This window comes from Stegostoma tigrinum, chromosome 6, assembly GCF_030684315.1.
Source record: "Stegostoma tigrinum isolate sSteTig4 chromosome 6, sSteTig4.hap1, whole genome shotgun sequence".
NCBI lineage: Eukaryota > Metazoa > Chordata > Chondrichthyes > Orectolobiformes > Stegostomatidae > Stegostoma > Stegostoma tigrinum.
The window spans coordinates 88,328,781-88,341,922 of NC_081359.1; the positions used below are offsets into that span (position 1 = coordinate 88,328,781).

A 13,142-nucleotide genomic window follows, 5' to 3' on the forward strand; every position below is an offset into this window, starting at 1 on the left:
TACTTTCAGTGACTGGTGTACAAGGGCACTCAGGTCTCAGCGCACCTCCCCCTTTTCAAATCTGTAATAATCTGCCTTCCGTGTTTTTTAAACAAAGTGGATAATATTACAATTTAGCCAATTCATCTGCCATGCATTTGCCCACTCACTCAGTTTACTCAAATCACACAGAAGCATCTCTGCTCTCACTCTTTACTGTCCCACCCACCTATGTGTTGTCTGCAAACCTGGAGATATTAAATTTAGTTTCCACACCTAAACTGTTAATATATATTGTGAATAGCTGGGATCCAAGGACTGATCCAGCTAGTCACTGCTGACCCCTCGGTAAAAGTTCCATTTACTTCTACTCTTTGTTTCTTGTTTGCCAACTACTTCTCTGATCATGTCAGTACACTAGCCCTACTCTCATGCCGTTTAATTTAATATGCTAATCTTTTATTTGGGATCTTAGCAAAAAGCTTTTGAAATCAGTAACTGATCATTGCTCCATTTAAAAAAAACTTATGCATTGATTTTTCTATTTAGCTGTGTGTAGATTTTCCTCATTTATGTCCAAGAGTTATAGAAACAAAATAAATCTCTTCTAACTACTAAATAATCCTGAATAATATAAGATTCTAATGGTATGCTGTTCCAATCAGTATAAATCCCACTTATAGAATGTTCTTCTGCAATGTTCTGCGCTTTCTCTGTTGACTCTTCCGTCAGGAATGTTAACTAGTTGTGCCGTGGGTACTGTTGTTATTTAGATGGTGCTTTCTCTAAGACATACAGGAGGCTGTGAGAGCCAGCAACTGTCTCTGGAGAACTGAGGGCTGTCAGGTCTGGCAGACAGCAGTTAGCTCTAGGCTTCATCCAACTGCCAGTTTCTTTTCTACCCTTGATGATATATCAATATTTCTTAAAATAGGATTGGTCGTATGTTGTCAAAACCATCAGATTAAAATGTAATTGGTTTTTGGTATCAAAGTGCCTGGTTCAAATTGATTGGCCAACTTCAAAAGCCTGTTGTCTTGATAAAAACTGCTGCTTGGCCCGCTAACTCTACGGCCTTTCGATACAAACGTTTTAATTCGGGCGCTCTCTGTGTACTTGCAAACTTTCAAGCTGCTGCTCACAGACATCCATTTTAAATCTCTAAACACAGAAAAAGCACATGATCTTTTAAAGAGACTGCACAATGCGTGACCCCCCTAGTATTTTACAAACACTAAATTCTATCTACCTTCCTCCCTCCCAATCCATAAGTACTCCACCCAACTTTATAACACCTCCCCCTTAAGGAAAAAAATGAACCATCATTATGAAAAGATGTCTTCATTCTTTTTATTTTAAAACTTCAACTCCAATATGTTAGTAGATCCATAGCCCGTTAATCTAGAGTTACACATTTATATATTCACACACACAACATTGAACATTACCATTTCTATCTTATATAAATATTTTACTTCTAATTTTACGATGAAGCATCCAATATAACATTTTCATGACCCGCAACATGTACAATCTGTAAATTAAATGCCTGTAATATGAGACTCCAATGAAATAATCTGGTGTTCGTGTCCTTAAATCTTTTCAGAAGTGTCAAAGGATTGTACTTGGTATAAACAACTGCCTCTGATGCATTGTTTGCAACGAAAACACTAAAATGTTGTAAGGCCAGTTGTCGTAAGACCAAATTCAATAACTCTTTTTCAATGGTTAAATACTTCCTCTGATGGATATTGAGGTTCTTTGAAAAATTACTGATTGGCCTTTCAATTCCACAGTCATCCTCCTGTAGCAGCATAGCTCCAATACCTATATTGCTTACGTTGATGGCAACTTTAAAGGGTTTCAAGAAGTTTGGTGTGACTAAAATGGATGCAGTGGTTAATACTGCCTTTAAATTCTCAAATGCCTGTTGGCATTGTTCTGTCCACTGAAATCGTGTGTTTTTTTTTAATAAATCTGTCAACGGTGTCACTTCTCCACCAAAACGTGGTACAAATTTCCTGTAGAATCCGCTCAATCCTAAAAATTGTAGCATTTGCTTCTTTGAGGATGGCCTTGGAAATTCCTCAGTGGCCTTTGTCTTCACTTTCCACCATTTCATCCATCTGTATCCAATGTTGTGCCCTAAAAATATTACACCCGCCTTCGCAAATTCTGTTTTTGCCAAGTTTATGACCAACTTTGCTTTCCGTAGTCTCTCAAAGAGCTCTGCCAAATACTCCACGTGATCTTTTCATGAATGGCTAAAGATCACTGAGTCATCTACGTCAATGGCACAATAGTCAATCCTGTAGCAACTCAGTTCATAAATCTTTGAAAAGTGGCTGATGTGATTTTCATTCCAAACAGCATGACTTCAAATTGGTAGAGCCCATTTGGGGTTACAAAAGCAGAAACTTTTTTCACTCTCTCCAACAAAGTTATTTGCCAGCAACCATGAAGCAAGTCCAATTTTGTGACGTATGTGGCTTGTTCTACTTTTTCCACATAATCCTCCAGCCTTGGAATTGGGTATGAGTCAGATTTGGTCACAGTATTGACCTTCTAATAATCTATGCAAAATTGTTGTGTACCAACATAGTCGGCAAACTCTATGATGTCTTCTTGGAGCATTGCTTCCACCTCCTTCTGAGCCTGTGCTGCTTTGAAAGGATTAAGCCTTGAGGGGTGTTGTTTTATTGGAACAGCATCCCTTATGTCAACCTCATGTACTATGGCATTAGTCCTCCCCATTCTATTTCCACATTGGTCCTCATAGCACTGCAACAAGTCTTTCAATTCAGTTCTCTGTCCTTGGGACAGATAGCTCACTACCCTCTCACATTCCTTAAGGACTTCCTCATTATTCAGTTTATTCTGAGGCACCTCAAAATCCAAATCATCTGGATTTGATTCCTCCCTCTGAGTGGCAGTAACTAATACCTGTTTCTCTGATTGCCTTTTCCTGTCGTAGTAACATTTCAGTATGTTCACATGACACACCTGATAAAGTTTTTTCCATATCTGGCATCTTTACCAGATAACTCACCTGACTTAACTTCTTCTCAATCTGATAGGACCCCTAAGACTTGTTTATAACTGGTCTCCTACCACTGGTAACAGCACCAATACATTAACCCCATGGGCAAATGTACAAATTCTGGATTTCTTATCTGCTTCATGCTTCATTAGGTGCTCTGCCACCTTCAAATGTTGTCTAGCTAATTCACTTACTCTGTTTAATCATTTGCTCACCTCAGAAACATAATCTGACTGTGCGATCTCTAACTTTGGACCTATCAACTTTTTCTTAATTAATTTTAAAGGTCCTCTTACTTTGTGTCCAAATCTCAATTCAAATGGGGTCAACTGAGTGGATTCATTTGGAGCAACTCTGAAAGCAAATAATATAAATGGGATATCTTTATCGCTGGAATTCAGGATGGTATGCACTGGATTTAAAGTGTTTGATGCTTAAACCATCCACAACCTCCTTAAATAATTTGGCAGTAAAATTGAACTCTTGGTTGGACTGAGTCTCTCTGGGTAGTCCATAACGGACAATGAAAGCAAACAACGAACCATTTCCACTCCCCCTCCCATTCTTTAGATGACATGTCCATCATGGGTCTCCTGCAGTGCCACAATGATGCCACCCGAAGGTTGCAGGAACAGCAACTCATATTCCGCCTGGGAACGCTGCAGCCCAATGGTATCAATGTGGACTTCACCAGCTTCAAAATCTCCCCTCCCCCCCACTGCATCCCAAAACCAGCCCAGCTCATCCCCGCCTGCCTACCCTGTTCTTCCTCTCACCCATCCCTTCCTCCCACCTCAAGTTGCACCCCCATTTCCCACCTACTATCCTCATCCCTTGATATGTCCATCCTCCCCAGACTGACCAATCCCCTCTCTACCTCCCCACCCATACTCTCCTCTCCACCTATCTTCTTTTCTCTCCATCTTCAATCCACCTCCCCCTCTCTCCCTATTTATTTCAGAACCCTTTCCCCATCCCCCTTTTCTGAAGGATCTAGGCCCAAAATGTCAGCTTTTGTGCTCCTAAGATGCTGCTTGGCCTGCTGTGTTCATCCAGCTCCACACTTTGTTATCTTCAACTCTTCCACAACCATTTTTGACATTTCATAATGGAATTGCCTGTGGAAACCTTGTAAACACATCCATTATGGTTAACAAATATTGGTTCTCACTTTAGGTTTTAGAGAGGGACCTACGCAATTGATCATAAGCTACATGAAACGTTCTTCAAACGCAGGAAGTGGCACTAAAGGCGCCGGTTTTATCACAGCCTATGTCTTTCCTACCATCAAACACGTATGACAGGGACAGCAAAATCCAACCACATCTTTATGTAATCCAGGCCAACAGAAATGCTTCTGCAACTTAGCCTGAGTCTTCCTCAGTCCTAGATAACCTCCTACAGGTAATTTGTGTGCTATCCACAATATTTCCTGTCTGTATTCTGTTGGCAACACCATCTAACGGACTTCCACACATTTCCCATTTGCACTAACGTGCCGCAGATTCTATTTCCAACTTAAGAGTCTATCCTTAAGGTAGTAACACTGTGGAATATACTTTGATTCTTTTTCTGAGTAGGCTTTATGATATAAATCCTTTATTGCCTCACCTTTTTGTTGTAACTCTATTAATCTTTCAGAACAAAACACCTCTGCCTAATCCTCTACCTGCTTAAGTTTGTCTTTTACCATTTCATCAAACAGAGTGTTAGCTAACTGGACCTCAACTTCTTCATCTTTCTCCTTTGCTTTCCCTTCTTGTTTTAGCTTATGGCTGTGAGATCTTGTCACCACACAGTCCGGAAAAAATTCCAGGGCATTTTTCTTTTAAATCCTCAGTTCCCTGGTTTTCTTTTGGCTTTTCCACTACAATGGGCATCACTCCCATCTGCAATCCAGTCGTATCATTTCCAAGAATAAACTGTATTCCTGGAGTAGCCAATTTTTCCGTCACTCCCACTATCACTTCCCCAGTCTTGATTGGGCTGTCTAGCCTTGTCTTACACAGGGGAACACTAATTCTCTCTCCATTTATCCCACAGATTACCACTCTCTCAGGCAATATTTCAGAAGGAGTGTAAATATTTTCATCTCGTACTATTAGAGACTGAATAGCTCCTGTGTCACTCAATATTTTAACTTCTTTACCTACTCCCCCCGTACTACCTGAGTAAAGCTTACCCATACAGCTGATAATGGGAACTGCAGATGCTGGAGAATCCAAGATAACAAAGTGTGAAGCTGGATGAACACAGCAGGCCAAGCAGCATCTCAGGAGCACAAAAGCTGACGTTTCGGGCCTAGACCCTTCATCAGAGAGGGCTGATGTCTTTGAAAAGATTGGGCATTATGTTACTTTCCAGTCTGTGACTAGGCTGCGCACTCTCCTGCAGATCCTCGACTTCTCTTTGGATTTCTTTCACTACCTCAACTACTCCCATTGGTTTAGCCTCTTTTACCGCATCCTTTTTCCCAATGCCTTTCTTAAACCACCTGCACTGTGACTTAGTATGTCTCACGTTTTTGCAGTGAAAACACCTGATATCTTTCACCTCCTTTTTGCCCTCTTGGGTTCCTTTTTTATGCAAGGTAAACTGTTCCCTGTGTGGTCTAATATTTGTTTTTCATTGAAGGGTCTCCCTCTTTCCCAATTTCTCTCCATCACAGAATAAAATTGCTGTCGGAAGCTAGATTTCAATTTATGCACTCATGCACCTTCACACATCACCTCCGCTTTCTGTTCCCCAAAATGAGTTCTTATCACTTCTGGAAGTGAGTTTTTAAACTCAGTCAGCAGAATAATAATGTCTTCTATCTTTAATGCTCTCATCCATCTATCAAATGTTGCTCTGTTTAATTCTTTCAAACTCGACACATTTCTGAACCATTGTCTACATGCTCCTGGTATCAGTCCATTAGACATTCAAAACAGCCTGTTTTATTTCTTCATATTCCCTTGACACCTCCTCTGACGGCACTGCAAGCACCTCACTAGCCCTGCCTGCCAACTTGGTCTGAATTAAAATTACCCACACAGTCTCTGGCCAAGTCATCTGTTTAGCCAATTTCTCAAAGAAAATGAAAAAGGCTTCTAAATCTTTTTCGTCGAATTTTGGTAATGTTTTGACATATTTGTACATATCCCTACCAGGTCTTTGGCCACGATGGATTTGTTCATCATCATTATCCTCCTCGCTAAGGCTAACTTCTACCTTCAACTCCATCATTTTAAATTGATTTTCCTCTCTAATTCTGATTCTAACTCTCCCTTTTCCCCTTCTTTTCTCTCCTTTTCTCATTCCTCTGCTCTCAACCATAATTCAAACTTTTTCAGTTCCCTTTAACTTTCTTTGTCCTCTAATGCCAGTTGCCTCAGTTGCAATTTAATTTTTTCCAACTCCTCTGCACTTGACAGTGTCTCTGACATACTTAAATGCTTGGGTAACTCTGTTACAATTTCATCTTTATCCCTAGTTAAACCCAATTTTAGCCGGTCTGCTAATTCCAAAAGTGTCACCTTCTTCTGTCTTTCTAACCTTTCTTGGCAAATTTGGGAAGCATCTTCTACCACAGGACCTCTTTTGCAATGTTAAGAGCTGTTTCCCCACTTTTGATTTAACCAACAAGCAACCAAAATAAAACAGATTTTCCACTTTTTATTTAAGTTTCATTTAATGATGTTGGACACAAGTCCCCAAGTGGGTTTAAATCTGCTGGGACTTTTCATACCCCAATTCTGTCTAAATGTGTCCAGATTTGAGACAACGAGCCCCCGATCTGTTATAGAGCAGAGATTGAGCCTCCACTCTGAGAACTAAAACTGAAACACCCAAAGAAGAGTTTCTCGCCCTATAATCTGTAAAAGGAGTGTGAAAAGTGGTGTAACCTGCCTTTCAGCAACTTCTAATGGTTAAGTAGCAATAAATCCTTGACATTGACCTTAAAATCAACAAGTAATGATTTATTTATCTAACTCTTAACAGTGAACATATTACCTAAACCATTAACAAACCAAATAAATCTCTTCTAACTACTAACTGTTCCAGAATAATATAAGATTCAAATGGCATGCTGTTCCAATCAGTACAAATCCCACTTATGTACAAAAACAAAGACTCTCAGAATTACAAGATAATAAAATGTGAGGCTGGATGAACACAGCAGGCCAAGCAGCATCTCAGGAGCACAAAAGCTGACGTTTCGGGCCTAGACCCTTCATCAGAGAGGGGGATGGGGGGAGGGAACTGGAATAAATAGGGAGAGAGGGGGAGGCGGACCGAAGATGGAGAGTAAAGAAGATAGGTGGAGAAGGTGTGGGTGGGGAGGTAGGGAGGGGATAGGTCAGTCCAGGGAAGACGGACAGGTCAAGGAGGTGGGATGAGGTTAGTAGGTAGCTGGGGGTGCGGCTTGGGGTGGGAGGAAGGGATGGGTGAGAGGAAGAACCGGTTAGGGAGGCAGAGACAGGTTGGACTGGTTTTGGGATGCAGTGGGTGGGGGGGAAGAGCTGGGCTGGTTGTGTGGTGCAGTGGGGGGAGGGGATGAACTGGGCTGGTTTAGGGATGCAGTGGGGGAAGGGGAGATTTTGAAACTGGTGAAGTCCACATTGATACCATATGGCTGCAGGGTTCCCAGGCGGAATATGAGTTGCTGTTCCTGCAACCTTCGGGTGGCATCATTGTGGCAGTGCAGGAGGCCCATGATGGACATGTCATCAAGAGAATGGGAGGGGGAGTGGAAATGGTTTGCGACTGGGAGGTGCAGTTGTTTGTTGCGAACTGAGCGGAGCTGCCTCTTGCTCCCCAGAGGAGCTCGAACAGTTCATCCACTTCACCAACACCTTCCACCCCAACCTTCAGTTCACCTGGGCCATCTCCAGCACATCCCTCACCTTCCTGGACCTCTCAGTCTCCATCTCAGGCAACCAGCTTGTAACTGATGTCCATTTCAAGCCCACCGACTCCCACAGCTACCTAGAATACACCTCCTCCCACCCACCCTCCTGCAAAAATTCCATCCCCTATTCCCAATTCCTCCGCCTCCGCCGCATCTGCTCCCACGATAAGACATTCCACTCCCGCACATCCCAGATGTCCAAGTTCTTTAAGGACCGCAACTTCCCCCCCACGGTGATTGAGAACGCCCTTGACCGCGTCTCCCGCATTTCCCGCGACACATCCCTCACACCCCGCCCCCGCCACAACCGCCCCAAGAGGATCCCCCTCGTTCTCACACACCACCCTACCAACCTCCGGATACAACGCATTATCCTCCGACACTTCCGCCATTTACAATCCGACCCCACCACCCAAGACATTTTTCCATCCCCACCCCTGTCTGCTTTCCGGAGAGACCACTCTCTCCGTGACTCCCTTGTTCGCTCCACACTGCCCTCCAACCCCACCACACCCGGCACCTTCCCCTGCAACCGCAGGAAATGCTACACTTGTCCCCACACCTCCTCCCTCACCCCCATCCCAGGCCCCAAGATGACATTCCACATTAAGCAGAGGTTCACCTGCACATCTGCCAATGTGGTATACTGCATCCACTGTACCCGGTGCGGCTTCCTCTACATTGGGGAAACCAAGCGGAGGCTTGGGGACCGCTTTGCAGAACACCTCCGCTCAGTTCGCAACAAACAACTGCACCTCCCAGTCGCAAACCATTTCCACTCCCCCTCCCATTCTCTTGATGACATGTCCATCATGGGCCTCCTGCACTGCCACAATGATGCCACCCGAAGGTTGCAGGAACAGCAACTCATATTCCGCCTGGGAACCCTGCAGCCATATGGTATCAATGTGGACTTCACCAGTTTCAAAATCTCCCCTTCCCCCACTGCATCCCTAAACCAGCCCAGTTCATCCCCTCCCCCCACTGCACCACACAACCAGCCCAGCTCTTCCCCCCCACCCACTGCATCCCAAAACCAGTCCAACCTGTCTCTGCCTCCCTAACCGGTTCTTCCTCTCACCCATCCCTTCCTCCCACCCCAAGCCGCACCCCCAGCTACCTACTAACCTCATCCCACCTCCTTGACCTGTCCGTCTTCCCTGGACTGACCTATCCCCTCCCTACCTCCCCACCCACACCTTCTCCACCTATCTTCTTTACTCTCCATCTTCGGTCCGCCTCCCCCTCTCTCCCTATTTATTCCAGTTCCCTCCCCCCATCCCCCTCTCTGATGAAGGGTCTAGGCCCGAAACGTCAGCTTTTGTGCTCCTGAGATGCTGCTTGGCCTGCTGTGTTCATCCAGCCTCACATTTTATTATCTTGGAATCTCCAGCATCTGCAGTTCCCATTATCTCTGATACTCTCAGAATTACAGTAGGTTATGTGTCTTCTGGAACGTTCTGCGATTTCTCCATTGATTCTTCAAATGTTAACCAGTTGTGCTATGGGCATCGTTACTATTTAGATGGTGCTTTATCTAAGACATAGAGAAGGCTGTGAGAGCCAGCAACTCTCTCTGGAGAGCTGAGGGCTGTCAGGTCTGGCAGATGGCAGTTAGTTCTGGGCTTTGTCCAACTGTCACTTTCTTTTATACCCTTGATGATATATCAATATTTCTTAAAATACGATTTGTCCTATGTTGTCAAAACCATCAGATTAAAATGTAATTGGTTTTTAGCGTCAAAGTGCCTGGTTCAAATTGATTGGCTAAATTCAAAGGCCTGTTGTCTTGATAATAACTGCTTGCTTGGCCTGTCATCTGTGTGGCCTTTTGATATAAATGTTTCAATTCAGGTGCTCTCTGTGTACTTTCAAGCTGCTGCTGACAGACATCCATTTTAAATCTCTAAGCACAGGAAAAGCACACAATCTTTTAAAGGGACCACACAATGCTTTAAGCCCTAGTATTTTAGAAACACCAAATCCTAACTTCCTGCCTCCCAAACACAAGTACTCCACGCGAATTTGCAACAATGCTACCAGACCTGCTGAGATTCTCTAGCAATTTTTGTCCTGCATAATATTAGCCTATTGTCTAACATCTTAACTGCACCTAAACAAAGAGCTAAGAGTGCATTGTTGAGAAGGAAGATATGACGAAAACGTATCAGAATTTCATTATTCGCATTTTACATATTAGAGGTTGTCCATAATAAAGCAGTTGTTGGAGTAACAGAACATTGTGTACTAGTCATTCATTCAAAAGATACAACATAAAAGAAAACATACCATGCACCTTTTAGCATCACTTGTGACATTACAATGGCCCTGGCTTTACCACTATTGAAGTACTAACGAACTACAGTCACTGTTACATGTAGGACTGCAGAAGCCTTTTTTTTGCACAAGGGTCCTTCAAACTTACATGTAGAAATGACCTGAGGTTCTTTTTCCCCATGTATGTGTGGTGTTGATTGAGGAATATGGGCATAAAGAACATAACATCCCACTCTTCCTGAAAAAGTGTCAATGGATCTTTCACAAATAACACAGTAGAGAGCTGGAGGAACATAGCAGACAGACAGTGTCAGTAGAGCAGGAAAGTTGACGTTTTGGGTCGGGACCCTTCTTTAGACCCAAAACATCAACCTTCCTGCTCCTCTGACGCTGCCTGGCCTGCTGTGTTCCTCCAGCTCCACACTGTGTTATCTCTGACTCCAGCATCTGCAGCTTTACGCAGAGGGTGGTGGGTGCCTGGAATGAGTTGCCAGCAGAGGCAGTAGAGGCAGGCATAATAGTGTCATTTAAGATGTATCTACACAGATACATGAATGGGCAGGGAGCAGAAGGACATCAGCACAGGCTTGGAGGGCCGAAGGGCCTGGTCCTGTGCTGTAACTTTCTTTGTTCTTTGTTCCCGTTCTCTTACTATCTCTGGATGGATCTTTCATGTCACCCACAAAGGGCAGACTAACAACTCAGTGACAAGCTCAAACTATGGGCGGTTCAGAAATCCCTCGAACCAAAAATGCCTTGGTAGTCTCCTGTGATCAAACCCTGGAATGGGAATCAAACACATCTCCTTCTCACACCCAGGGGTAGGGAGTGGCTACCACCTGAAGATTGTTTTGCAACTGGAGTTCTACAGTGGGATCACATAGCCATAAACACAGGCACTTTGCACTCTTTGCCCTAAAATGGACAGATGGAGGACAGTGGTTTAAGAGGGAGCCTCACTGCTAATTCTCAAGGGATGGACAATAAGTTTGAGTTCAGTCAGCGACACCTACTTGATTGAAGGGAATGAAACAAAACCTCTGCTCACAGCGAACAACCTGCTGACAACACAGTGCAATGGGAATGTCAAATTGCTATTTTCAAGAGGTAACCTTGTTTGAATTTGCTTTCGATTTCTTTCCACATCGTTGGCTGTACCGAGAGAGTTTGCCAAGCTCCAATGCCCCATCTGTCCCTGAACTGCCTGCATCGCTGTTCCACTTACCATATCCCGAGAAGGCCAGCAGCAGAATGTGTGTGAAACCCGAGAGAACCCGACTCATTCCGATCACTGGGGAGGGAACTCGGCCTCTGCCCACTCTTCATGTCCCCTCTCATACTCAGAGCTTCATGATCCTTACAGTGGTCTCCTCCGACGCGACTAACACCCTATAAGGAAATCACAATCAGTAAAACTCTTCACTTTAACAAATCCAGTTAAACTTCGCAAAATAGCTGTACTTCTGTAAATCAGTAAAATTAAATCAAGCTGAATAGAACCCACAGAAATGAAACCACTGCCGATCCCTCAGAAATCTTCAAAAATAAAAACTAGAATCAGGCATTCATATTAAAGATGGTGCCGATGAAATAAACTCCAGAAAAATAACCACAGGCGTTATTTACAGTTTTATCCACAACTCATTCTGCTGCTTGAACTGTACTTGGTAATAACTCCCTGTCTCTCTGCCTGACAATGGCAATCTCTCTCAGTGTCACCGTTTCTAACAGTCTGTGTGTGTCTGACAGCCTGAGTCTCCCTATCTCTGTCACTCAGTCTGTGTGAGTGAGTGACGAAGTGTGTGTGTGAGAGACATATAGTCTGGTTCTCTCCCTCTGTCTGTGACAGTCTAGGTCTCCCCTTGTTTTAGTCCGTGTGTCTCTCTCTCGATCTCTCCCTCTCTGTCTCTGACAGTCTGCGTCTCCGTCTGTCTGTGACCGTCTGTGTCTCTCTCTGTCTGTGACCATCTGTCTCTCTCTCTCTTTCTCTGACAGTCTGTGTCTCTCTCTGTCTGTCCGTGACTGTCTGTGTGTGTGTCTCTCTCTCTGACAGCCTGTGTCTCTCTCTCTGTGCCTCTGTGACCGTCTCTCTCTCTCTCTGACAGTCTGTGTCTCTCTCTGACAGTCTGTGTCTGCCTGTCTGTGACGGTCTCTCTCACTCTGACAGTATGTCTCTCTCTCTCTCTCCCTGTCTGTCTCTCTGACAGTCTTTGTCTGTCTCTGTCTGTCTGTGACCGACTCTCTCTCTCTCTGATAGTCTGTCTCCCTCTCAGTCTGTCTGGGACTGTCTCTCTCTGTCTCTGACAGTCTGTGTATGTCTCTGTCTTCCTCCAACAATCTGGGGGTCGCCCGCTTTCTCTCTGCCTGTGACAGTCCGGGATTTGCTCGCACTTTCTCTCCCTGTATAATCCGTTTCTATTCCGATCTCGCAGCTCCAGTTCCCGTCGTGCTGTTGCAGTGCAGAAGTTTCCCAGAGTTTCGGTTCTCTAGCAGAGGGACAGTTTTTGGTTCAAAGCGGCACTGTAACGGTGGGCGGTGCCTTTGGTGGGCTCTTCCGTTTCCCAGAGAATGGGACTAGGAGTGCAGGCAGTGTCCGAATGGGGAACAGTCTGACTGTGGGGAAGGAAACGCCAAACTTCAGACTCCAAACTGTTCTTCAGTTGCAAAGCTCACATTGAGAATAGAGCAAGAGTCACAAAATCACTAAAACGTAGGAGGCCATTCGGTCCAGCCATTGATCATTATGAGCTAATGCCATTTATCTCCCTTGTCCCAATCTCCTTGTACACTGTTTCTATTTGTATAATCATCTAATGTCCTCGTCAATGTTTCAATTGATTCAGCCTCCATCACACTTCCAGGCAGTCCATTCCAGACGCCACCCTGGTTTATGAGAGAGACTTTTCACACATCACAATCCCTGTCTGAACATCACTTTATGTCTGTACCTTT

The 13,142-nt window shown here is 44.2% G+C and overlaps 1 protein-coding gene across 2 annotated transcripts in view; it reads right to left on the reverse strand.

Moving 5' to 3' along the window:
- Window positions 1-12,705, reverse strand: part of LOC125453339 (thrombospondin type-1 domain-containing protein 1) — a 33,738-nt gene extending 21,033 nt beyond the window's left edge. The window contains exons 1-2 of one of the 2 annotated variants that reach the window (XM_048532776.1): window positions 12,582-12,705; window positions 11,416-11,579 (exon numbers count right to left, since the gene is read on the reverse strand). In XM_048532776.1, the coding sequence (XP_048388733.1) occupies window positions 11,416-11,473 (58 nt within the window). In that variant the 5' untranslated portion in view covers window positions 11,474-11,579; window positions 12,582-12,705. Of the gene's footprint in view, window positions 1-11,415; window positions 11,580-11,694 lie in introns of both variants that reach the window. The other variant, XM_048532775.2, reaches the window with a different exon arrangement.
- Window positions 12,706-13,142: the final 437 nt, after the last annotated feature.